The sequence below is a fragment of the Trachemys scripta genome, chromosome 23, assembly GCF_013100865.1.
Source record: "Trachemys scripta elegans isolate TJP31775 chromosome 23, CAS_Tse_1.0, whole genome shotgun sequence".
NCBI classification, from domain to species: domain Eukaryota; kingdom Metazoa; phylum Chordata; order Testudines; family Emydidae; genus Trachemys; species Trachemys scripta.
The window spans coordinates 15,234,784-15,260,159 of NC_048320.1; the positions used below are offsets into that span (position 1 = coordinate 15,234,784).

The 25,376-nt window shown below is 56.0% G+C and overlaps 1 protein-coding gene across 1 annotated transcript; it reads left to right on the forward strand.

Moving 5' to 3' along the window:
• The first annotated feature begins 10,401 nt into the window (after positions 1 to 10,401).
• Positions 10,402 to 19,078, forward strand: LOC117869211 (glucose-6-phosphatase-like). The gene is made up of 5 exons (XM_034755850.1): positions 10,402 to 10,723; positions 11,672 to 11,781; positions 15,452 to 15,557; positions 16,361 to 16,476; positions 17,836 to 19,078. Exons 1-5 carry the CDS (start codon positions 10,494 to 10,496, stop codon positions 18,345 to 18,347), a joined length of 1,074 nt encoding a protein of 357 aa, XP_034611741.1. The 5' UTR covers positions 10,402 to 10,493; the 3' UTR covers positions 18,348 to 19,078.
• Positions 19,079 to 25,376: the final 6,298 nt, after the last annotated feature.

Here is a 25,376-nt window from a genome sequence, read left to right on the forward strand (position 1 = left end):
CACAGGAGGGAACGATCCTGCCTCCGACCCCAGGGTAGGTGATGGACTAGCTGGTTATGGCTTTTCCATCTCCTGTGTCTGTGGTTCGGCTGTTGTACACCGCTCACAGGTGGGGGGCATTAGCAGCAGCATCCTTTGCCCCATCTCTGCCCTCTGAGAATCTCAACGGGCTTTACAAACATCAGTGCGTTGAGCCTCGCGCTCTCCCTCCTGCCCCCATCCTCATCCCTGAGGTCCTGTTGCCAGGGGAAGTACTGAACTCACGAGCCCCTGGGGGTCTTTAGAGCAAGAGGGGGTTGCTCTAACAGCTGTGCTCTGGTTGGACCACCGGTTACTGGGCTCAGTCATGTCCCACAGGAGGGAAGTATAGTTGCCTCTACTACAAGGGTCCCTGGGTGGGGCAAGCGTGGCACAATGGTCCATTCTGACCTTCATGTCCATGGGCCTTGTCTCTCATGCTGCCACCATCTTCACACCATCTGTGTCGGTGCAGGTCCCTCTGGATGTATGCCAGATCAGGCGAAAACAGAATCAGGCCCCATGAGCTGGGAAAGCAGAGGTATGGAGGGGTCAGTGACAGCCGTAAATGGGATGCCATTCTCTGAATGTTCCCTGCCTTCCGCACACGGCGAGCCTGTCCCTGGGGAGGCCAAGTTCTCAGAAATCCATCACTGTCTGCCCAGTGTGTTTACCGGATTGGCCTGCCTGGACTCTGCTCGCTGCGCTGACGCAGGTGAAGGCTGGGAGGGCACCGCGCTAACTGCTGCCAGCCAAGACTAGCCCCTCGCTCCCCAGCACTTAGTCCCCCAAAAGTTCCTGGCTGGCCGGGAGCACTTTAGATTAAATATTTGCCCAGAGGACACGGACAGGCTCTCTGACGGAGGGGATGTTGCAGGAAGTGCAGAAGCTGGGAGCGTTTCCCAGAGCCCACATCGCTGATTGTGTGACTGGACGCTAACCAGAGCCCTGGGAATCTCAGGGAACACGCTGTCCCAAAGCCAGCGATCCGGCTGTTGTGCTTAGTGGATCAAAGGTTGGCGAGAGGCACTGGGGCTGCAGTGAGGTTTTGTCGTAACTTGTTACGTATTGAAACTCTCGGGATCAAGAGGAGCTGGCGGTTCTGATGTGGTTGTTTTTTTTCTCCGTTTGTTATTGTTTCAGATGGCATGGATGGGGAACTGTGGGTGCTTTATAAATAGACTGAAGGTTAGTCCTGCTTTCCTGGCCTACGTCTGCATCCGCCGCCCGAAGGCTGCGTCACGGCCTCCTGCAGCCATCGCTCCTTGGCCCACGAGCCCTGCGCAGCGGCCTATAAACACTGTAGAGCTGCTGAGGATGGAGCCAGCCGCTGAGGACCCGGCATCACTGGAGATGCTCAGAGCTGGGACAAGGCAGCGCTCACCCACCAGTGGTAGTTTAGTGCTGATGAAATCAATCTCACCCCGATGCACGTCCATCCCACACCAAAGGAGTCTACAGCCGGGGACACGTCTCCTCTTTCTCCAGTGCTACACACACAGAGGTACTGCAAGCTTCCTCACGTAGGGGCCTGCACGTCCCAGCTTGCAGAAGTTAAGGTGCATCAAACATGGCCACACAGATGCCCCCTTCCTTCCTGTTGCTGTGCTTACCTGAAGAGTGGTCCCCACCCTGTGGCCTCTCCTGACTCCCTTCTGCATGTTAGGGGAAGCCCCATCCCCCCCCCAGCAGCCCAGAGGCTGTGGAGTTCAGGTCTGGGCTGCGTCCCAGCCATGGTGCCCAGCACGCGGAGAAGAACCTGGGGCAGGTGGAAGTTCACGTTCACTCCTCAGATGGTAAAACAAAGCATGAAAGCCCCTGCTCCTTCCCCAGAGCCCTGGGCTGATTCCTACCGTGTCCTTTCCTGCCTCGGGGGCATGGGCCAGGCTTGCAATACCATTGAGCCAAGACCAGTTTCCTTAGGCGCAAGGAGAGAGAAGCTCCCAGCAGCTGGGAGCACAGAGCTAACCCAGGCAAAACTTCTCCAGATCCTGCTCTGCCCTCACCCCCTAGAGTGCACCCCCTCCAGCCATGGCCTAGTGTATGCTGGGCCTGTGTGAACTGAGTGGAAGGGTCTCAGCCCAGTTCCTACTGGAGAGGCGTCCACACCAGTAAAACCACGCGCACCAGTGGCAGCCTCAGCAGAGAGGCGACAGGTTGAACTGGCCACGGGGCCTGTCTTGCTCCAGGTCAAGGATGAGGCCGGTTGGTGGAGCAAGGAGCGGACGGGGAGAAGAAACTTGTGCTGCCGCTGCCCCTCCAGGATCTCTCATGTCTGGAGAATCCGCTCAAGACAGAGGAAACAAAACTGGGACTGGGAATGCAGCTCCTGTGAAACATCCAGCAGAAGGGGCCCTGCCCCGGTTCAGAAAGACGGGGGGTCCTGGCCCCAGAACACGTCCATCGGATCGCAGAGCACCTTGCAAAGGAAGGTCTAGCATCACTCCCACTGCACAGAGGGTGACACTGAAGCATCGCTCAGGGATGTGACTCACCCAAAGCTCCCCTGCTCCTGGAACCTCTGAAAGGCCGAGTTTGAACCCCCCCGGAGAACAGTCGTAGTGACGAGGAGCAGGGGATTTTCTCCCTGTGATGATTTCGCATTGGGTGCCGGGAGGTTTGGGGTCAGTGGCCCAGGGGCAGCGTTTGCCTGCGATGAATGCTCCAATGTTTGTCAGCCACCTTGTCTCATGAAAGACGATGAGGCCCATAACATGCTGCAATATAGCGTCTGATTCCTGGGCAGGGCACACAACATAACCAGCCACAATGGAGAGAGGGGGGCTAGCCCAGGGGTCGGCAACCTTTCAGCAGTGCTGGGCCGAGTCTTCATTTAGTCACTCTAACGTAAGGCCAGTCATACATTTTAACGTTTTTAGAAGGTCTCTCTCTATAAGTCTATAATATATAAACTAAACTATTGTATGTAAAGTAAATAAGGTTTTTAAAATGTTTAAAAAGCTTCATTTAAAATTAAATTAAAATGCAGAGCCCCCCGGGCCGTTGGCCAGTACCCGGGCAATGTGAGTGCCACTGAAAAGCAGCTTGCATGCCGCCTTCGGCAGCCGTGCCATAGGTTAAAAATATAAATATATGGAGATATAAATATCTCCTAGAACTGGAAGGGACCCTGAAAGGTCATTGAGTCCAGCCCCCTGCCTTCCCTAGCAGGACCAAGTACTGATTTTGCCCCAGATCCCTAAGTGGCCCCCTCAAGGATTGAACTCACAACCCTGGGTTTAGCAGATCAATGCTCAAACGACTCAGGCCAGCGACGGGAAGGCCAGGGGATCTCTGCAGGCGTGTGAAGGAGGAATTCGGCTCTGGCAGGCTGTGAGGGGTGATCTGTAGCACACAAGGAATCCCATGCAGTCCACTCCCAAAGCGCTATCTCAGAAGGAAACTTGGACCAAGACCAGGCCGGATTTGGCAGATATTACAGCACCCTGGAGGGCCAGGAGGAATCTTGTGTTATCCTGGCAAGAAGCTGTGTTGCTCTCTCAGAGGCTGGATGGGTTGCAGCTGTTCCTAGCCCCAGACAAATGTTCCTCAATGCCGAGAAACTCCATTCGAGCTCCCAGCAGGACAGGGGGCCTGGACGTCGGCTCTGGGCCCATATGGCACAGACTCCATCTCTCCTCTGGAGGAGGCGCCTGTCCCATACCTGCTGAGGGGGACAGGGCTAGGCCAGAGCGTGGCATTGCCCCTCAGGGGGGGTGCTGCTCTGCCCATGGGTGCCCCGCAGGGTGGGGCGTGGGGGTTGCCAGCGCTGTGGGTGGGGCCAGACGATGCTCCTCACTCTGAACAGACAACCCCAGAAATGCAGCATTTTGCCCTGCGGGTCTGTGTGGGGCTTGGACTCAGCCACCAGGGAGACAGGGGTCCTTTGGGGGGCGGGGGGAGCTTTGTTGGGATCACAGTGACCCCAGGGTGATTGGTGACCCCCTCTGGGCAGGGGCTTCCTGGAGGGAAGGGTCTGCATGCCGTCAGGATGCAGCTGGAGGACACGCGGGGAATCTGAACACCTTACACTGGGCAGTGGCGAAGCACCTGCTAGATTTCAGGGTCTCTGGCTTTTCTCCCTTGGCCCTCGCAGTGCTGGGTCGTGACCGTGGAGCAGCTGCACGTACAGACATTGCAGCCCTCTGGCACACACGCCAGGCTCCTGGGGACGTGGGCAGAGCCACGCCCCATGGCCTGGCCGAAGGAAGGCCTGGGCACAGCGCACTCTCCATCACGGGGGTGTTTGAGCAGAACGAAAAGTTCCAACGGGTCATTTTCTTTGGATGAAACCCAGGCCCCGTCCGTCACTGGGTCGGTTCCCTAGTCACTCGCTTCCCCCCGCTGTGCCCAACGGTTCCAGGCCAGGCCGTGTGGGTCTGAGAGGGGTAGGAAGCTAGAGGCCAGGCTCAGGGCTGGGAAGTAGACAGATATGCTGGGGGGGTACCATGGTGGGGGCTCAGTGGCTGGGGTGTATGGGCAAAGCTGGTGCCTTGGGTGGTGCGGTGGTGCCAGCTGGGGATGGGGACAGGGCGGCGTGGTGGTGGAGTGGGAGAGGCGCTTTGGGGACTGGCTGGGGGGAGAGCAGGAGGCATTTCTGGACATCAGCCCCTTTTCCTGGCAGCAGTTGGTTGTTTTCTGACCAGAATTTCTCGGAGGAGAGAGGAGCGCCCCCACCCCACCGCACCCCCCCACCTCCTGCAGCTTGGCCGGGAAGGACATCGGGGGAGGTCTCTTCAATAAGACTGGAAGAAGCTGCTGCCCAGTGACTCTCAGGGCCTCCCTTCCCCCTCCTGTTTTCCATGTGGAAACTTCCCAGGGCAGAACTCTTACTGGGACGTTTCCAAGAAAAGACATTTTTGAAGCTGAAGCCAGATTCCCTGGCGTGGTCCAGAAAGGCTCTCGCACAAGGGACTCTGGACCAGGAGTGTTTAGCAAAGTCGTTTCCTAAGCCCCGTTTCTGTGCACATGTTCATTCCCCTTTGGAGCAGCTCTCACAAGGCCCCAGGGCCAGGACGCCCCTCAAACTCTGCTCCTCGGTGGGAGCAGGCAGCAAGCCGGGGCTCTGAACGCAGGGCCAGAGAGCGAGGGGCCTGGGCGGAGGAAAGCATCTGCATCCTCAAAGGCCCCTCGCCAGGCCGATGCTGCGGATTATTTTGGCTTTGTGCTGGGCTAGCGGCTTGAGACGCGAGTCGGATCAGCGCCAGTCACCGCACAGAGACTGTCATGACCCAAGGAGCTCAGAAGCTGTTCTCTGCAGTGAAGGGGGGAGATGTTGGGTACAGCTGGAGGACGGGGTTTGCTTCTCCTCTCAGGCCGTCAGTTTCACATTCTGACTGCTGTGGGGCTGCTGGCCATGAGGCGCCCCAGGGCCCATCGTTCCCGGGGGACTGTCACAGGGTGGCCGGTCCCTTTAACTGAAGCGGGCCCAGCTCCCCTCGGCCTGCACAGGTGCATCCCCGGTTGAGCTGATGAAGAGGGCAGGGCAGCAGCTGGGACTAATAAATAGAGGAAGGCAACTTTGACAGGGGAGACGGGCCTGGGGGTGGGAAAGGGCAGCGGCAGAAGTGGAGCTGGCTCCGGGGAGGCAGCCTGCCCTGGGGCTGGTGCTCCTGAAGAGGAATGGGGATGAGTGGGAAAGCCAGGCCTGGGTGGCTGAAATGGGCTGAGGGCTGGGAGGCCAGTGGCAGGTAGAAAGGCCTGGGAGTTCCTGCGGAGACAGAGCAGGCCTGGGACTGGAGTGACCAGACGGAGCCCAGGTTGGGCTGAGGGGCGAGGCTGAGCAGAGCTGTGCGGAAGCTGGAAGCCAGGCGGACCTTGGGGAGCAAGGGCCCTGCCCGTCTGGGGTGCAAGACGCCTGGGTTTCATTTGGGCTCCCTGTTAATAAAGCGGAGCCTGAGACGTGGGAGCGGCTGTTTGACACATGGTCCTGGTGCGGGGTTATCGAGGAGCCCTGCGAACAGACCCGATGCAGGGGTGCAGCGGGGCCCCAGGCTGTGGGGGACGCTCTGGAAGTGGCGACAGAATAGGGACAAACAGCCCCGTGTAAATGCATTCAGACAGGGCCCCCGGGCTCAGCATCCCCATTCAAAGCAGGCGGCCACCCCAGCTCTGCTCCCATTGTTTCTGGCCCGCTCGGCCTGAGGCTCAAGGTGTGGCAGGATCACAGGAGTTGCACAGGGCCATGGGCTCTGGGACTTAAAACTGTCTGATGGGAATGTGGAAGCCAAAATTGCCCTGTCAGACCCACCCGGACGATGTCCCTGCACTCCCTCTGTGTGCGGAGCCATGGGTGGCCGGAGAGCACCATGGTGGAGCTGGGATTCCTCCATCTGCGCAACGGGTGGGCTCTTGTGCTAGTTGGAGGGACATGGGACACACGTGTTCTCTGCGGTCTGTGGTGAGCAGGAGGAGGGACACACGCGTGTTCTCTGCATTCCGCGGTGAGCATGAGGAGGGACACGGGACACACGTGTGTTCTCTGCATTCCATGGTGAGCACGAGGAGGGACACGGGACAGATGCATGTTCTCTGCATTCTGTGGTGAGCACGGGGAGGGACACAGGACACACGTGTGTTCTCTGCATTCCGTGGTGAGCACGGGGAGGGACACAGGACATGTGTGTTCTCTGCATTCCGTGGTGAGCACGGGGAGGGACACACGCGTGTTCTCTGCATTCCGTAGTTAACATGAGGAGGGGTTTGCAAAGTGGCAGTTACTGGAGTACAAGAGGCCTCGGCCCCTAGGACCATCACAGTACAAGCTTTACAAACACTGGCGCTAATCTCGGGTCTGGCTGGTCTGTGCAGAGGGCCTGGGATTGTGGGCGGCTTTCCATCACCTAGGCGGTCCGGGTTTCTAGGGCCAGGCTCAGGCTTATTCAGACCCTGATGCGGCTTGGAGAGGCCCTGCGGCTGCGCTGGCTCCATGCTCAGCTGTGGGCTGGGCTGGGCTGGGCTGGGCTGCGTTCGTGGAGCAGGGGTTCAGTTATGGCTCCTTATGGCTGCCCTGCGCTGAGCTCTGGGGCCAGTTCCCCTGACCAATACCGCGGGATGATTTATTTTTCCAAACATCCCTTCAAAGTGCTCTGCAAATCTCCTCTCTGTCCAGGGGGGCCCTGCCCCCAGCACCTGGTAGCTGAGGAGAAGCTGCTGCGGGAATCCTTCTGTTCTCGGCACCATTGCAGAAAAGATGTGGGGAGAAAGCCGAGTGTTAGCCTCTAGAACCATGTAGGTATCTCCTGCAATGTTGGGAGGAGGGCAAAAGTGGAGCAAGTCGACCTATGGAAAGTCAGGGGGGCAAATCAAAGTCGGGGGGAGGGGAACTGCAAACGGTGCCCCTGCTTGCATTATTCCCTTGTGAGCCACAGAATTCACCAGCCCCCCCTGTTAAAATATCCCGAGCCAGGACCCCAAATCACGAGCCTGGCTTACAAATGATGAGATTTTGTTTTTTTTAAATAACTCCTTTTGACCCTTTGCCTTTGGGGATCACGTTTCCCGGCTTTTCTCTGTAACCAGGAGGCCTAGATCCTTGCATTATATTTTAACAAAAGCTGAGATTCTCTCATGATCCTCTGACTCCAGGAGCTGGGGCTTTAAGAAAATCCCCAACTATTGCAAGAGTCGGTACCACAGCTCACACAAGCAGCCAGCCGCTGGGAGCAGGGTGGGTGGGGTTTAGCTGATGGTGAATTCAGAGGTTTAGCGGGTGTCCAGCCGCACAATGTCCATTATTTATCAGCAGGGCCCAGCTCTTGGGGATGTGACCCCAGCCTGGGACAAGCTGTTCACAGCTGCGTGGTTCAAGGCTCTTGACCTGAACTTTCTCACTGAGCGGAGATAAGGGCTGTGTTTCACTGGCTGGCAAACATGAAACCCTCGCGCTGTTTCCCCTACTTGCGTACGCCAGCGTGTTTTGGTGCAGAGGAGTTTGCCTGCCTGCTGTTTGGTTAGCTAACGTCACAGCTGTTTGGTTAGCATCTCCCCACACAGTTTCAACAGCGGCGATAGCCGGCTGGAGCCTGCAGGCAGGTGGACAGGAGGCATCCGTGCGAGCTCTGCGTTACAGGCACAGAGCAGAGATGTTGGGCAACGCTGCGTCTTGTGCAGTGGGGCTGATGCCTGTGACAGCTGCTTCCACCCGGGGCCTGTCCCCTGGCTGCAGCCCTGGAGTTCTCACTGTCCCCGTGGCGCCAGTCACCCCAGGATGGTTAACACTGAGCCACTGCCCTACTTCCCAGAGCCTCTCCCGCCTGAAACCCAGAGCCCAGGGGCCATCTCTCCTTCCCCTCCTGGGGCCAGACCCACCCTAACAATAGCCCCATTGCTCTCTGTGCTGTGGGGACACACACACACTACAGCTTAGCTCCCTAATCATCTCCTGCCTTGAGTGCTCAGCCCCCGTCGCGCTGTTCTTCATGCCCCCCCAGCTGAAATGCTGCTGTTGAAATGGTTTCCCTCCTGGCTCTGACCCAGCACCCCCCTTTCGAAGGGCCATCAGCTCTCCATTGCTCTGTGCATCAGGTCGGGCCCTTGGCTTCCAGGCTCTCCATCGCTCGGCTCCTGCCTGCGCCTCTGCCCCCCGTAATGGCTGCGTCCCAGACCCAGGGGACCAGCCACTCCCCTGCCTTCCCGCTAAAGAGAGGATCCTGCCCCACAGCCTGTGTGAGCCACGCACGATCATCTGTGTGCAGCCTCGTGCACCCCACGCTGCCGTTAAAAGCCGGGAATCTCAGCGAGCGCACAAGCTGCCCCGGCGTTGGCACACGTTCTGATTTCTGCTCCTGAGAGTCAGAAGGGACCCACGTCACCAGATAGAAAAGCAGGCTCTTCTTGTTCATTACGTGACAGCGAAGCCACGCAGTTGAGTCCTGTGCATGCTAACGGCATGTGGTTCCAGGTGGCTGGCACGCCAGGCAGATACCAAATCCATAATTCATGCTTATCAGGAGAGGTGCTGATAATGCTGCCGGGCAGGGCTGCCCTTCCTCGACAGTGCGGGGGCAGCATGGCTGCAGGGGAGGAGAGGCCAAACTTAGGGACAGAGGTGTCAAGAATTGAGTATATTCCCTTTGCTTCAGATCCCAATGATCCCTCAGGGTTTTATTTTCTAGTATAAACAGGTTCCACCTTTGCCTGAGACCCATTTCAAGGGCTGCATGTCTCATAGTCTTTGTCGCTGCATCAAGTGGGGCAGACCGGGCGCTTTTGCAGGATGCCAAGGCCCAGGGCAGATGCAGAGCTGGCAGCATGGGATTTGTGATTAGGAGTAGAATCGAATTGGTTGTTTCTCTGGGCGTCTCTTCTACCCTGGGAAGTTCAGCTCTGAATGTAGCAAGCTAGAGAGTGAGGCCAGATTCAGAGCTGGTGTCAGCAAGGGCGACCCCACTGCGGCGCATGGGAGTTTTACTACCGCCTGCAGTGGGAGCAGGATCGGGCCCTACGCAAGGCGGACCCTCCTGTGGGAGTGCAGCCCTGTGTCCTCCTCCTCCTCCGTTGTGCGCTGGGCAAGCGGGAAGCGAGGGACTTACTGAGCCAAGAGTGTCTGGGGTCTAGGGTACCTGGACGCCGAAGTTCCTTTGAGGCCACACAAAGCCCAGCAAAGTGTCTCTAGAAAAGCACGACCACAGGCCAATCACTGGGGAAGCCTGACTGTCTAGCACCATTGGCAGGTCCTTCTGGACTTTAGGGGGATACTGGCCCAGTAAGCAGAGTCTGGCCCAGTTCCCAGTTAAATTACAGGGTAGTGCAAATGCCCTAAAGGTGCCCATCTATCCTTACCCAGCTCTCGGCTTTCATCCTGCTCCCACAAATGCAGCTGAGAATCAAGCCCACGCTACGGTGACACCTCTCTCCAAAGTGCGCAGCCCAACCAAGGGCCTGCGTGACCCCGCTACACTCCAGTAAATGCCAAAGTGACCCCACTGGAGCTCTGAGCGCGCTGTGCGTTGTGCCACCCGCGTGACTATCAGTCCTTCGGGCTCTGTTCAAATAGTGTTCTTGACACTCGTAATTTAAAAAATGAACGGTACTATTGTGGTTTGCAAGCGACCGTCAGGAGGCAGCAGGAATTGTGCACGGCACAGGCTGGGTTCAGTTTAAAACAAACCCGTGTGATTTTTCCTAGGGTATTTTTGTACCGTAGCCAGTAGCCTGGTGCTGCAAAGGGTTAACGGTGCCCTCAGGTCAGTGGATGGCAAACAGCAGGCTGTTTTGTCAGCCTCTTTTACGTAAATTGCTCTAAACATGTTTGGATCAACCCCCCCGGTGATGCACCTTTGATCAATGGGGGTTTTGGCAAAAGTGTTTTGGGTCCAAAGATCAGTGTGGGAGCCAGCAACTTACAGGCTGCGAACAGGAGTCCGGCAGGGTATAAAGCCAGGCAGTGAGCAGCCCAGAGCAGTGCAGTCTCATCAGAGACCGAAATCACACGGCACTCCCAGCTGAGACTGAAGTGTTGAAAGAAAAGGAGAATGGAGGCCGGCATGAACGTCCTGCATGACATGGGGATCCAGGCGACTCGCTACCTGCAGGAGCATTACCAGGGCTCCCAGGACTGGTTCCTCTTCATCTCCTTCGCTGCCGACCTCAGAAACACCTTCTTCATCCTCTTCCCCATCTGGTTCCACCTCTGCGAGGCCGTGGGCGTCAAGCTGATCTGGGTGGCCGTGATCGGGGACTGGCTCAACCTGGTCTTTAAGTGGTGAGTTGCCTGTGCTGGTCCCGTTCCTGCTGCTTGCCCTGCACATGCCCGGCTTGCTGAGGGTTGTTCGGCTGTGAAGTGGGCACCTACCAAGTGGGTTCAGGGTGGCTCCAAGTTGGAGCTTTCCAAAGACAAGTTCCTTCAGCTCGGCAGCACACAGATTTAGGGGCTTACGTTTAACTGCTTTTATTTTCCTGTGAGAGGCTGTGTGGTGCAGGGCTACGGGGCTTACCTGGGACACGGAGATGCTGCTGACCTACGGTGTGATATGGGCAAGGTAGCCTCAGTTTCCCCTTCTGTAATACAAAAAGTCCTTTGAGGTTGATGGGTCCCATCTAAAATCTTAACCCCTTTTAAAGCCACGTGAATCTTTGTATAGCTTATGACAGAAAGCGGCAGGGAGAATGCATGGGGCATGAGCCCGGCGTGTGAGTGAGCACGGGAGCTGGCCCCAGCTCTGGGTGTCATCCATCTGGTCCTAGGTGCCACACCGATGGCGATTGCTCTTCTCCAGACTTGCTGTAACCATGGGGCTCTGCCCCATCGGGGAAAGGGTGAGATTGGTGGTGATGGAGTTGCCTCTGGAGACAAGGAGGGCATGTGGTGGGCTGGGCTGGGGGGTGGTGGGTCAGCCAGCATGAGGCACATGTTGTATCTCTGGTTCACGCCCGGGGAGAAGCAGATTGAACGTCTCCTGTGCCCTGCTGCACCATCAAGGAAAGGGGGGAGTTGGCGCCTGGGTAAACGTGCAGCATGTGCAGGTGCCTGTATGCACAGAGCGGAAGCCAGCTGTGTCCCCAAGCTCAGACTGGAGTCGTGCCTACAGACAACTGGCCTGGAACTGAGGATCCCCGATTCTTGCAGCCCCGGCCCCACCCTGAGCTGTGTCCTTGCTTTCCTGCTCGTGGGCCCGAGGCAACGAGAGCCACTTTTATTCTTGTGTTTCAGGATTCTCTTTGGGCAGAGACCCTACTGGTGGGTCCGGGAGACCGATTACTACGGCAACGCCTCCACCCCTGTGATCCAGCAGTTCCCCCTCACCTGTGAGACCGGCCCAGGTGAGACACCTCTAGAGAGAGGAGTAATTTGGCAGAATCATGCTCCACATTATACACAAGGAGGGGAGGCATCTTCCACTGCAGCAGCAGGGCATGGGGTGGGCATTTATCAGCGTGGAGGGACCCACCGGCAAGAAGGGCAGGGGATGTCCTAACCTGCTCCGCTGCTTAACTATCCCGGTTAGACATGTTTTTCTAATGTCCACCCTAAATCTCCCTGGCTGCAAACTAAGCCACCTACTTCTTGTGCCACCCGCGAGGGACACAGAGAACTACTGTCCTCTGCCTACATCCTTTTACATATGTGAAGACTGTTTCCAGGTCCCCCCTCAGCCTTCTCTTCTCTACACTAAACATGCCCAATTCTTTCAACTTTTCCTCATAGATCAGGTCTTCTAGAACATCAGAACGGCCACTCTGGGTCAGACCAAAGGTCCATCTAGCCCAGTATCCTGTCTACCGACAGTGGCCAATGCCAGGCGCCCAGAGGGAATGAATAGAACAGGAATCATCAAGTGATCCATCCCCTGTCGCCCATTCCCAGCTTCTGGAAAACAGAGGCTAGGGACACCATCCCTGCCCAGCCTGGCTAATAGCCATTGATGGACCTGTCCTCCAGGAACTTCTCTAGTTCTTTTTCTAAACCTCTGATCATTTTTGTTGCTCTGCTCTGGGGTCTCTCCAATTCATTCACATCTTTCTTGAAGTGTGGTGCCCAAAACTGGACACAGTGCTTCTGCTGAGAACTCCTGGTGCCAAGTAATGCAGGACAATTACCTCCCGTGTCCTACATACGTAGGGTGACCATATTTCCCAAAGGGAAAACGGGACACTGCGTGGGGCTGGCCCGAGCCTCCCGCCCAGGGCTACCCAGAGAGGGGGGGCAAGTGGGGCAATTTGCCCCAGGCCCTGGGCCCCACAGGGGCCCCCACGAGAATATAATATTCTATAGTATTGCAACTTTTTTTTATGGAAGGGGCCCCCAAAATTGCTTTGCCCCAGGTCCCCTGAATCCTCTGGGCGGCCCTGCTCCCACCCTGCCTCCAGTGAGACTGTTGTTGGTCGCTGGAACCGTGCCAGCTCCCCCAGTGGAGCCCTGCCTCTCCCCCCCCGTGGATCCGGCATCCCCGCTCCCCCCCCCCCCATGTTCCGCCACACCACACCTCCCTTTTTTGACAAAATTGGGCATTTGTCCCATTGGCTCTTGCCAATTGATCAAGTCCCAAAAAAGCCGGGATGGCCAGGACGGGACTTTAAAAAAAGGGACTGTCCCAGCCAAAACGGGACGCATGGTCATCCTGTGCATACAACACTCCTGTTAATACATCCAAGAATTACATTTGCCTTTTTCACAACAGCATCACATTGCTGCTCACTCTGACCCCCTGATCTTTTTCCGCAGTATTGCTGCCAGCGAGTTATTCCCCATTTTGCATTTGTCTTTTCCTTCCCAAACGCAGAACTTCACACGTCTTTACTGAATTTCACCTCATTGACTTCAGACCAATTCTCCAGTTTCTCAAGATAGTTTTGCATTCTAATCCTGTCCTCCAAAGCACTTGAATGAGTTAACCTGCATTAAACCCTGGGTGGACACTCCCATTCAGAATTAAATCACCTTAATTCAGTTACATTTAGTTAATTTTGGAAGTAAATTGACATAAACTAATTCTGAATGAGCATTTAAACTTAATTGACTTTCAAAATTAATTAAATTAAATTGAACGCAGGCAACTTTTCATTCTGAATGAGAGTGTCCACACAGGGGCTTAATGCAGTGTAACTAATTCATTTTAAACTCACCTGTTTAGTTAATCTGGATGAATTTTCCTGAGTGTCACAGTGTAGACAAGCCCTTGGACAGCCCTTCAAAGAAAGGAAATATGTAGGGTGACAAGACAGCAAGTGTGAAAAATCAGGACAGGGAGTGGGGGGTAATAGGAGCCAATATAAGCAAAAGACCCAAAAATCGGGACTGTCCCTATAAAATCGGGACATCTGGTCACCCTAGAAATATGGGGCCCTAGAGCCCAGGGCTGCCGCTGAGCAAAGTGGTTTAGCACTAGGTTGAGCGTTGGACGCAGCCGCTGTCCTTAAGCATTTCCTGTTTGCTGGGGAAAGGGAGACTTTGGAAGTGCAGTTTTTGCCCTGTCAGCAGTTAGGGGTGGGCCAATCTCGCCTTGGTGCTGGAGTGAAACAAGCCAGCGTATGCAAAACCTGCCTTAGACTAAACTTAGCTCTGTAGAAGAAACCTTTGGGCCGACCCTACAGCTACTGAGATTAAGAACAAATACCTTCCCCTGCGTGACAAGGGCTGTCTGCCCGGCCCAGGAGAGAGGCAGCCTTTCCTTCCAGAAAAAGCGTGGACTAGCCCAGTACCTGTGCCAATTTTGTTTGCAGGGGGACCCTTGACCTATGCTGGAATTAGAAGCTTGTTGCAAAACTCAGTAGGAAGCCAGCGTGGTGCAGGCTCAGGCCCAGATCAGAGGCATCCTGTGTATATTGCAACCACTGGGGCTTTGTTCATGCCAGCTGTTGTGTGTGTGTGTATACACATACACCTGCGCACGGGAGCTCACACACGTTCACTACTGCTCTACTGGATGGACTGTTCCAGCGCTGTGTACGCAGTGTTGTAGCTGTGTCTGTCCCAGGATATTAGAGAGATAAGGGGTGTGCGTGTGTGTGTGTGTGTGTGTGTGTGTGTGTGTGTGTGTAATACCTTTTGTTGCGCCAACGTCTGTTGGCGAGAGACGAGGTCTCGAGCTACGCAGAGCCCTTTTGAAGACGAAGACCCGAAGAAGAGCTCTGTGTAGCTCGACAGCTTGTCTCTCTCCCCAACAGAAGTTGGTCCAATAGAAGCCGTTGCCTCCCCTGCCTTGTCTCTCCAGTGCTATGTGACTATCAATTCCCTCTGCCTGCTGAGCTGCGTCTCCCTACGGAGCGGTCTGTGGCTAGAGCAGAAAGCCGGGTAGTCGTCAGCATAGGATCCTTGCAGCCTAATGCCGCCTCTACCACTGATGCTCTTTCTGTAGCCTTCGGCAACAGTGGATAACGGGGACCGGGTGGTCTGCCCGCTAGCCCCAAGCGCGGTGGCTGCCTCGCCGGGTGGTGCTGATAGCGGGGTGTGGATGTGTGAACACGCACCGGGGGACGGGGGGAAACGGGCTTGAGCATGCCGTGAGGACAGGGCCTACGACTGTGGCGTGCTGGGCTGGTCTCTGCAGGGGACCAGTGGGCGGGTTAATACATAGAGGGAGGCTCTCTCTGCATATGTGCCAAGGACTCGGGCAGGATCACCATTATGGTGTCTGTGGGGAGCTGGGCCTGTCAGTGGCGGGGCCACAGACCCTGAGGAATCTTGTAGAGCCCCCCTGGCCTCATGCTAGCGCTGCGGGGTCCCTCCCCTTGCTGAGCGACTTCCTTTTCCCTCCTACACACCCCTGGTTCTGGTAAGGACACCCCTCTCCAGTGCCTCGCATGGGGGATTCCCTCTGGGCCTGCCCCTCCCCGTCAACTCCCTAGCGCCCTGCGCAGGGAGTTGTGCTGGGCTGGGCTGAGGCAGCCTCTTGGCCTTTAGTCTGGGTGATCCCAGCGCTCTAGGCACCCGGAAGGAGGTTGCTGTCAGTGGCCAGGGCAAGGTGTAACGCGGGTGTTTTCTCTCCCCCAGGGAGTCCCTCCGGCCATGCGATGGGCTCTGCAGGAGTTTACTATGTGATGGTGACAGCCATTCTGTCCATTGCTCTGGGGAAGAAGCAGCCGACGATTAAAGACCAGTAAGCAGCATTCAGACTCTTGCGCTCCTGTGTCTGCCGGGTCAGTGGTGTGCCCTGAGGCCAGAGGGAGGTGCATTTTGAACCAAAGGAAATGAGTCTTCATGCAGCGTGCAGTGGAGCTGTGGAATTCACTGCTGCAGGAGGCCGGCAGCGCTACAGGCTCATACACCCCAACGCACACACAGACACAGGGTTTTAGAAGGGGTTGAATAACTGCAGGAGCACGAATCCCACTGGCCGCCGAGCCAGCTAACCCCTAGATAAAGAGAATCGCATCTCATGCCTCCCCTAGACTGGATGCCTGGTGCAGTGGCTGGGAAGGAAGTGAAGGGCCTGGACTAAAACCTATCCAACGCCTGCTGAAGTTGATGGGAGTCTTTGGATGAGGCCACGACGGGTTTAGGGGAGTGGGGTGATCAGAGGAGCTCTGCCCCCCTGACGTCAGTGGGAGTTTTGCAGTTGCTGTCAGTGAGAGCGGAGGGAGGCCAGCTCCAAGCGCTTTGGGGCCCCTCCTGGAGGTTTACGCTTTCCCTGGGTCATGGCAGAGGCAAATCCCTGGTTCTGAACCTCTAGTCACCCCACAGGGGTGTTTAATGCCACTTTCCATTCTGGGACTGGCATTCAGGGCTTTATAACGTGCCCCTCCCTCTTCTCCACCTGCTGGAACTTCAGCCACTACCAGCCGGGAGAGACGCCTGAGTTCTCAGCCTCCCTGCTCCCCTGAGGGAAAGCCTCAGCGTGGCCTTGCGCAGAGCCGCGCTCCGCTGACCTTTGCGTCTAACCAGAATGTCTCTCTGCGGCAGGTTCTTGCGGACAGCGCTGTGGGCAGGATTCTGGGCCGTCCAGGTCTGCGTCTGTTTGTCTCGAGTCTTCATTGCTGCCCATTTTCCTCACCAAGTCATCGCAGGGGTCATCTCAGGTCAGTGATCGTGTGCACCGTCGCCTCTCCCTGTACAAACCGCACGGTTACTGTCACTCTGAGCAATGGGCGCAGGGGCCACCCGCCAGCTGTTCATAGACGCCACGGCCAGGAGGGACTGTTGTGCTCGAGTCTGATCCCCTGAGTAACACAGGGCATGGGACTGCCCCACAGTCCTTCCTTTTGAACTAGAGCCGGTCTCTTGAAAAACATCCAATCTAGATGTAAACATTGCCAGTGAGGGAGAATCCACTGCGACCCTGGGCAAATTGTTCCCGTGGTTAATTACTGCCACCATGAGAAACGTACGCCTTATTTCCAGTCTGCACTTGTCTCGCTTCAACTTCCAGCCATTGGATCATGTTAGACCTTTGTCTGCTGTACTGAGCCTGTTATCGAGTATTTGTTCCCCATGTAGGTGCTTATAGACTGGTCAAGTCACCCCTAAACCTGCTCTTTCAAACGACTGTAGATAGATCGAGCTCCCTGAGTCTCTCTCTATCCAGCCGGTCTTCTAAGCCTTTCCTCATTCTCGTGACCCTTCTCTGAACGCTCTCCAGTTACATAGCCTGTGTCCTGGGCAGTGCATTGCATCGAGTGAAATATCACAGGACAGACCCTGAGGTGTACGCTGTGGCTAGGCCGCACTGCGCTGCACTGCGCCGCACTACGCTGCACTGCCCCTCTGCAGCGTGGGGCACGCGTCACTTGCTGGAGGATTCTCAGCACCTTGAAGTCTTTAAACCACAATTTGAGGACTTCAGTAGCTCAGGCATAGGTTAGGGGGTTGATACAGGAGGGGGTGGGTGAGAGGCAGGTCAGACTAGACAATCAAAATGGTCCCTTCTCACCTTAAAGTCTATGATTGTATGATTGCATTTGTAGTCCCAGACCGCGTGCCCGAGGCACATGCCTTTGGAAAGCCCTTATTCCCCAGGCTCTGAAATGCAGTAACCTGGCTGAGCCAGACGGAACATTAGCCGGCTAGTTCCAGTCACTGGCAGGTTTTACTGCCAGCCAGCACTGTCTGGAGGTGTGGGCACAGAGGGCCTGGCACTAGGAGGAGGGGCTCTTAGCCTAGAGAGGGATGGGGGGTTAAGATTGCCTCTCTGTGCCCACAGTGGGCACTGCCACCTGAATCATTCCCAGGGAGGTGGCAGTGCAGAGAGTCGTTAGTCAGCTCTGTGATGATGCTGTGAAGCCCCTTGGGGCAGCTGTTCTCGGGAGTGAAACTCCACCACAGCTGTCCAGCCCCTGATTGTCTTGGGAGCCCTGTGGCTGCCTCTGCGGCTCCATCTCTGCGCACCAGTTTCCTCACTCTGACGGGTTCTTTCTCCTCTCACGCTCTGTTCCCTGCAGGCATGGCAGTGGCTGAAGCTTTCCGGCACATCCCCTCCATCTACAGCGCCAGTCTCCGGCGGTACCTGGGCACCACCCTCGTCCTGTTCAGCTTCGCCCTGGGGTTCTACCTGCTGCTGAAGGCTCTCGGCGTTGACCTGCTGTGGACCCTGGAGAAAGCCAAGAGGTGGTGTGACCGGCCGGAGTGGGTCCACATTGACACCACCCCCTTCGCCGGCCTCCTCAGGAATCTGGGCATCCTGTTTGGGCTGGGGCTGGCCCTCAACTCCCAGATGTACCTGGAGAGCTGCAAAGGGAAGATGGGCCAGCAGCTGCCCTTCCGCCTGAGCTGTATCGCGGCCTCGCTCCTCGTCCTGCACCTCTTCGACTCCTTCAAGCCTCCCACCAAGGTGGAGTTGCTGTTTTACGTCCTGTCCTTCTGCAAGAGCGCGGCCGTGCCCGTGGCTGCTGCCGGCCTCATCCCCTACTGCGTCGCCCAGGTCCTGAGCCAACAGGATAAGAAAGCTTTATAGAAGGAAGGAACTTGGGTATTTATGCACACGACATGTGACATGTCCCAGGAGCAGAGGCTCCCCCATGTCTCTGGGTCCCAGTGCCAGACCTGGAACCTGAGTCAGCAGATACTGGCTTAGCACAAGCCCTTTCCAGGGCGCTCTCCTTGCTAGGTCTGCAGAGGGTGACTCTGTCTGGAGCCCAGCCCAGCCCAGCCCAGCTCCTGCTCGCTTGGCCAGGGGTGCTCCTGTCTGGCTCGTGCAGGAGAGCTGCTGCCTACGTTACAGACCGTGCCAATGTGCAGATGGCTCGGCCGCGGGGCCTGGGAATCAGCGCGTGGCAGGCAGGAGCCTCCAGAAAGCGTGGCCATTTCCCCTGCGGGTCGTGCCAGCGCTGTTGAGGGCACAGCCTGGTTTTGCTGCCGCCCCTTGCCGTATGGGGTGAGAAGGAGATTGGCATTCTCTGGGCCACAGGACGCTCGCTCCTGCATGTGCTCTCTGGAGGATTCCTCAGACAGCGCCCCATGGAGGGCAGAGGCTGTTTGTGGGGCCACTAGGTTAGGAGACAAAGAGAGGGCGCATGGCAGAAAGGCTGGCACGTACCCGCACCCTGGGGCTCACTGGCTTCTGTGTCCCACTAAGTACCCAGTGTCCTGCAATTACCTTAATGTGAAACAGTGATGTGTGTGTGTGGGGGAGTGTCTGTATATAAGTGGGGTATTTTATTAAAGCCTGAGCTGTATTTCATTACCCGCCATGAGTCCTTTGTACGTCTTAGCCACAGGTCGTCCCGGAGTGAGGGTGCTGAGTGGGGAGTGACTCTCCCATGTGTGGTGTTTGGCTTGACAGGGGACGTTTCCCTGCTCCTGGGGGAATCCAGCCCCCTCTCTGGATGCTGCTCACCTATCCCCTGCCAGACGCACTTTAAAACTATGGAGGAAGATAACTGGACCCTCCTACAAAGTCCCTATTGCCATCCCCCTCCCCGCAAATGCTGCCAGACACTGCTGGCATAGGACCGTCCGGGGGAGGGGGAAGGGGGCAGAGGCTCAGTGCCATGGGATCACTCACAGTCAGCGACTCCCACTTATTCCCTTGCTCTTTGCTTTATTGGTCACTGGTTAAACCAGCTCGCTGTCTGCTTACGTGGCCATCCCACCAGCAAGAGGAGCAAGGAATTCACAGACTGGGCCTGGCTGGCAGGAGCACAGTGTCCCGTCTGCCAGGCAGACTCAGGAAGGGGTTTGTACAGAATCAATCGCTGTGTGAGCCCCGTGTCTCTGTAGGCGCTGGATTGGAAATGAACCCGGAAAAGCACAAACCCTACCCTGGCACTGCAAGGTCCATTGTGGAGCTGGTGTGATTGAGAGCCCAGAGCTGGACCAGATGTCTTTGTTCTCCCCTGAAGGGAAGGGGCCAGGTCCTGAGCCCAGGTCAGCACTGGCAGGGACGCACAGCTGCTGCAGTGGCAAGGCGGGTAACAGTTACCCAGGCCCGTGGAACTGCTATTTCAGTCTGATCAAGTGAGATATTCCCACGCTGCTCCTGACCATTACCAGGTGCCTGGGCACAGACTCTTCAGCTGTCAAACAGCCTCACCTCCTGGCAGCGACACCGGTTCAGGTCTCTCTAGCTCAGCAAGCCTGCCTTTACGGGTGGGGCTGGGCCTCTCGACTGGGAGTGGGGCGGACATGGGCACATCTGGGCATGTCAGGGCTCCTTTGCAGGGCAGTGGACAGGGGATGCTTGGTGGGCTGTGCGTGTTGGAGAGGTAAGATTCAGTCTCCAGGGCTGGCAGCCCAGCACCTGTCCCTTAAGTAACTGAGTTAACTAAAACACAAAGGGGAAGCAGTCCCAGGATGGACCAGGATAGGGGCTGGAATGATTGGTTTCATCACCAGGGTCACATTGTCTGACGGGCCCCGGGGGGAGACGGGAGATTTGGTGTCACACATCTCGGCACCAGCCGTCTGGCATGTTCTGAGACCTGGGCTTTAAGCAGGGTGTGCTGCTGACTAGATGAAGGCGCTGAACTGGGCTCACCCCAGCCACTAACTCGACTGTTAAAAGTCCTGGTTCAACGTGATTCAATTTAAAATAAATCCCGTTTAGAAAAGGAAAGTTCAGCCCTTTAATCTGCAGTTAATGTATTTTCGTGGAATGTGTGAAATTGGCTGATCCCAGTGGCTGCCATCGTAGGGTTCAGGGCATGCAGCGCTCCCCAAGCACTCAACACTCAAATTCACGCACCAGCGGTAGCCTCCCAAAGCAGCCCCCTGGCCTCAGCAGCTCTCTGTCTCAGGACAGTGGACTTTGTGTCTATGCACAACGCGGCATTTCTCTGTTTGTCAGCTTGTCTCAGTGCTTTCTTGCCAAGGGAGGGAGTTCCCCCAGTGCCCTCAGAGCCCCCGTTCCTATGCCTACACCCATCTAAAGCCCTGTGTCGCAGCCACCATCACTCAGTTAAACCAATTAGTCCCAGTTATTGCTCCAAAACTGTATGAGGTACCCTCTCCGTTCAGCCCCAGAGGGGACACATGGTATCCCCTGCCCACCCCAGTTCTTCCTTGCTCTAATTCCGACACGTCTTGTGTGACAGGCTTGCTTTTTGCAGAGAATGAGCTATTACAGACAGTCGAATTTAATCCAGTACATTTTACGTGATGCCATTAAACTGTCTAACTTGCTGGCCTGGGCTACGAAGGATGCACTCCTCCTGACAGAGAAAGTAGAACGCTTAGGACTCCGCGGTTGCTTCTGATACCAGAACATGGCAAACAGCAATCACAACCCATTTACCTTCTCTTGGTCCTTCTCTTTCATTTAAAAAAACCCAAAGGCTCTGGGGGAGGAGCAGGAGCTATAATGAGAAGGGATGAGTAGCACTGGCCATGCATGTCTCCATCACCCCCCAGAAGCAAACAGGAGAAGGATGGGCTCGTGGCTAAGCCATGGGCCCGGGGCTTGGAGGTCTAGCTTCAGTTCCCAGTTCTCACACTGCTCACATGCCCCTGGCCCCGCCACTTCACCGCTTGCTTCGGGCTGTGACTCCCCTTTGTGAAATGGAATCATACTAACCCTCTTTCTCCCTGCGTGTCTCTTTAGAGTGTAACTTCTTTGGGGCAGCGACTGTCTCTCACAGTGCGTCTGCACAGTACTTGGCAGCAGCGAGCTCTGTGCCTCTCAGTGCCCCTGTAATACAGATAACAGTAATTACTGACAGCCTTGCTCTTCAGCAGGGTCTTTGGGAGCCTGGGATAAAGGTGACCTTTGGAAAGGATTGTTAAGTAATGTCCCCTGTCGCTGTTAGAACACTGGACTTGGATCGATTGCTTAGTTCCTTATGAACTTTCCTGATCAGAAACAAGCAGCACGACTCTAGCTATCGCTTGAAGGTGACATGCCAGCATCTGAAAATACCAGGCAGTTTGGATTAGCTCTCTGTTTTGCTTTATCCTTTCAGCTGTATTTTGTTTATTCTCGGGGCAGGGGTTCTGAAACATTCCCATCTTAACAGCATGTGTGTCCTGTGGAAAACCTCCCCTTCCACCCTCAACCACATTGGCCACCTCCCCTTGCGTGCATGACATCTCTCTGACAGCCAGTGCGATTGTTTTCATGGGAAAGGGGTAGTAGGAAAGGCATGTATTTTCAACTTTTAATGGAATTTTGCAGCTGGAAACCAGGGGTGGAGCCAGCACCTGTGCTGACCACAAACAGCTACTTGGATGTCTCTGCCTTGGGGTGCTTAAAGGGCTTTAGAGAGACAGGTGAGGGAGGTAATCTCTTTTATTGGGCCAACTTCTGCTGGTGAGAGGCAAGCTTCAAGCTACCCCGAGCCCTTCTTCAGGTTTTGTTGGACAAATCAGGACTGGTTCATACAGGCCCTGATTCAGGCAAGCTCCCCAGTCCAGGACAACACTTAAGTACCTGTCTATCTTTAACCTGAACAGGTGTGGCACGAAGCACATGGTTATGGGCTTTGTGAACCGGAGCCATGGAACCTTGCTCATTTGTTTTCTCGTCTCTCCTCTTGTTGGTGTAAAAATAGCAAATTAATACATCAACTATATTTAAAAACTTCAAAGCAGCAGCCAGGTCTCCCCGCCCGACCCCTGGTGCCGGGTGCCAAGGCAGAGGGCACCCACGTTATTGTTTATTGGTAGTGCAATAACACCTAGGGACCCCACTCGTGGACCAGAACTCTGTTGTGCTAGGTACTGAACATGGGCAGAACGCGAAGCAGGTGCCGGCTGTAAAGAGCTCACAAGCTGATTAACAAATAACCTGTTACGGTAACGTAGCCAGGCCGATCCCTCACCAAACGGCAGGGCCAGGGACAGCGCACGGCGGTGTGGCTCTGCTCGGGCAGTGGCGCTACGCCCGTTTACACCACCCAGGATCTGGCTGTTTATTTGTAATCAGTCTGACGACCATTAGCCTCTGATTTTGTTTCCCAATGTACAGCAACATAGCCAGCACCAAGCGACGCTGTCTCTGCCCCTGGCCCAGCCCACAGCCTGAGCCCCAGCTCCTGCCACTTGCCAAGAAAACGCTTCTTGTCAGCAGTAATCTGTCCTGGCAGCCGGCCGCTGCTTCCAGGAAACTCCGTCGACTCAGGGGTAAAGTGCCAGGTCAGCGCTGTGTGTGTGGGACTCCAGGCGTGAACCCTGCCCCGTGTACACTCTGGCTACGGGGGGGGTGCATTGGGTGCCAGAGCAGGGGCTTTGTATCTTGGGCACACCCTAGGTGGGGGCAGGTTCCCCCCCTCCGCTCTCAGCCCCATTCCTGCAGAGGCACCCGCGGCAAGGGAGCTGCAGGGCCGGCCCAGCCTCCGGCCGGTGGGAGAGTTCTCCCCACACTCAGCCCCCTGTTCCCCGTGCAGTCACAAACCACCCCATGGAATCGGAGGGGCGGGTTGCCATGGAGACGTCAGCGGGTTTGAATTAAAAATCCTGAGGTAAAATTCCCAGGAGCCGGTGCCCGGCCCCCCAGACCCATGGACCAGGCAGAGACTCTTGCCCTCCATGCCGGCCCGTCAGCCTCGCAGGGCTGCAGCGCTGGCACCCGGGAAGGTTGGAGATCCTGGGCCAATAAGGCCTGGCAGCTGTGAGAGGAGGGGTGGCCCAGGAGTCAGGGCACCGGCCTAGGGCTTGGGTTCATTTCCCCGCCCTGCCACAGACTCCCTCTGTGAGCTTGGCCAGTCACTCAGCTGTTCTGTACCTCGGGCTGTTCCCAGCAGTGCAATGGGGACAAGAGCCCATCCTGCCCTGTGGGCCTTGGGCAGTCAGGGATTTGCCAACCCTTGGGTGCAGACAGGCGTTACATGAGGGCAGCTGGCAACAGGCTACCCCAGGCCCGTGTAACCTGCAGCGAGGGTGAAGCAGCAGCAGCGCGGCCTGGCAACCCCCGAGTTAGCTCCTGTGCATCTTGGGTGATAAACCGGAGCCAGGTCAGCGAAGAGCCCCGAGAATGATGAAAGGATCAGAAAACTGGCCTTCGAGCGAGAGATTCCAGGAGCTCAATCTCGTCAGCCTGACAACGAGAAGGTTGGAGGTGACGTGATCAGAGTCTGTCGGTACCTAGGTGAGAAATGAATATTTGACAATGGGCCCTTCAGTCTGGCAGACAAAGGTCTAACTCGATCCTGTGGCTTGAAGTTGAAATTCAGACCGGAAAGAAGGCGTGTGTTTTTGCACGCAAGAGTAATTAACCATTGCAACAATTTACCGAGGGTCGTGGTGGATTCTCCAGCACTGGCCATTTTTAAATCAAGATTGGATTTTTGTGTGTGTGTGCAAGATCTGCTCTAGTTCAAAAGGAATTATTTGGGAGAAATTCTGTGGCCGGGTTACACACGTGGCCAGACTAGATGATCACAATGGTCCCTTCCGGCCTTGGAATCTAGGAATCCCCCAGCCACTGGTGGCTGGTGAAAGCTTAACAAATGCAGGTTCCCGCTTGGCTTGAGTATTGCCCGGCAGAAGGGCGGACAGAGCCCCTGGAGCCGGAGCTCGACTGCCCTTTCTGGGCTGCCTGGGTCAGTTAACAGTTCACGCCGAAGGCTTGGCGAGGCATTCAGCTGCCAGAGCTTGTCCCCAGAGCAGAGCGGCTGCAAAGCAAACTCACTAGAGAAGCCCAGTGTGGAAAATGGAGCCATCCTTGGGGCATTGATCTGCTCAGTGCCAGGGTCCCCTCCTGACTGCTCAGATCTCAGCCTGTGAGGACCTGGGAGGGGCTGGCCCAGCTCTACAGAAGGATTTAGAAGTATTGGCAATTTCACGGGCTTCGCCATAATGCTGGTTCACATGCGACACGGTTATTTTGGATATAGCTAATGGGGTGTGTGTGGGGGGGGAATGGCAGTTTTAGGGTCAGAATAAAAGACACAGCACCACGGTGCCTTAGGCCATGTGCAAAACACAGGCCCAGTAATGACAAGTGTATTAAACAATTCCAAAGTGCAGCGGGGTTGCACAGGTGTGCCGGTGATAGGCAGGCTTGGGACCTTGGGGTGTGAATGCCCTTCTCTTGTACGTTTGCTCCAGTGCAAATGTCCCACTTGGAACAAGGAAAAGGGCTAAGAAAAGTTAAATATTCCTTTAAGGCCGGGCAGATTCAGTAACCGTAGGGCCATGGGGCTAAAGAGGTGAGCTGAAGAACGCTCTCCATGGGACAGATCGTCCTGGGCTCTGCATCCCATTCTGAGACAGCCTTGGAGTCCTCCCACTATACTGCATTGCAGGAAACCCTCCATCCAACCCCCGGACAGTGGGAGAGGTTCTCTCCTCCCTCCTTGCAGGGGAAAGAGTTCCAGAGTTCAGCTCCCCATAGGCAGCTGCTCTACCATAAAGAACAACTCAGTGCAACTCCTAGCTCAGGGGTGGGCAAACTGTGACGAACTGGGCCTGTTCTTACTGTGGTCTGTGAATGCTGACAGGGGAGTGTGGCTGGGATAGTCTGCATTGGGGGATGGGAGTCTGCCCGAAGGCGAATACCTGAGCGTGTAACATGAGAACCCAGGAAGGGGTTGGAGGCCAGGTGACACCT

Excerpts from the sequence above, each read along its gene's own strand:
- LOC117869211 (XM_034755850.1), top strand. The coding sequence starts at position 10,494 with ATGGAGGCCGGCATGAACGTCCTGCATGACATGGGGATCCAGGCGACT. Across the intron at positions 10,724-11,671 it reads CTCAACCTGGTCTTTAAGTG|GATTCTCTTTGGGCAGAGAC; the intron begins GTGAGTTGCCTG and ends CTTGTGTTTCAG. Across the intron at positions 16,477-17,835 it reads CATCGCAGGGGTCATCTCAG|GCATGGCAGTGGCTGAAGCT; the intron begins GTCAGTGATCGT and ends TGTTCCCTGCAG.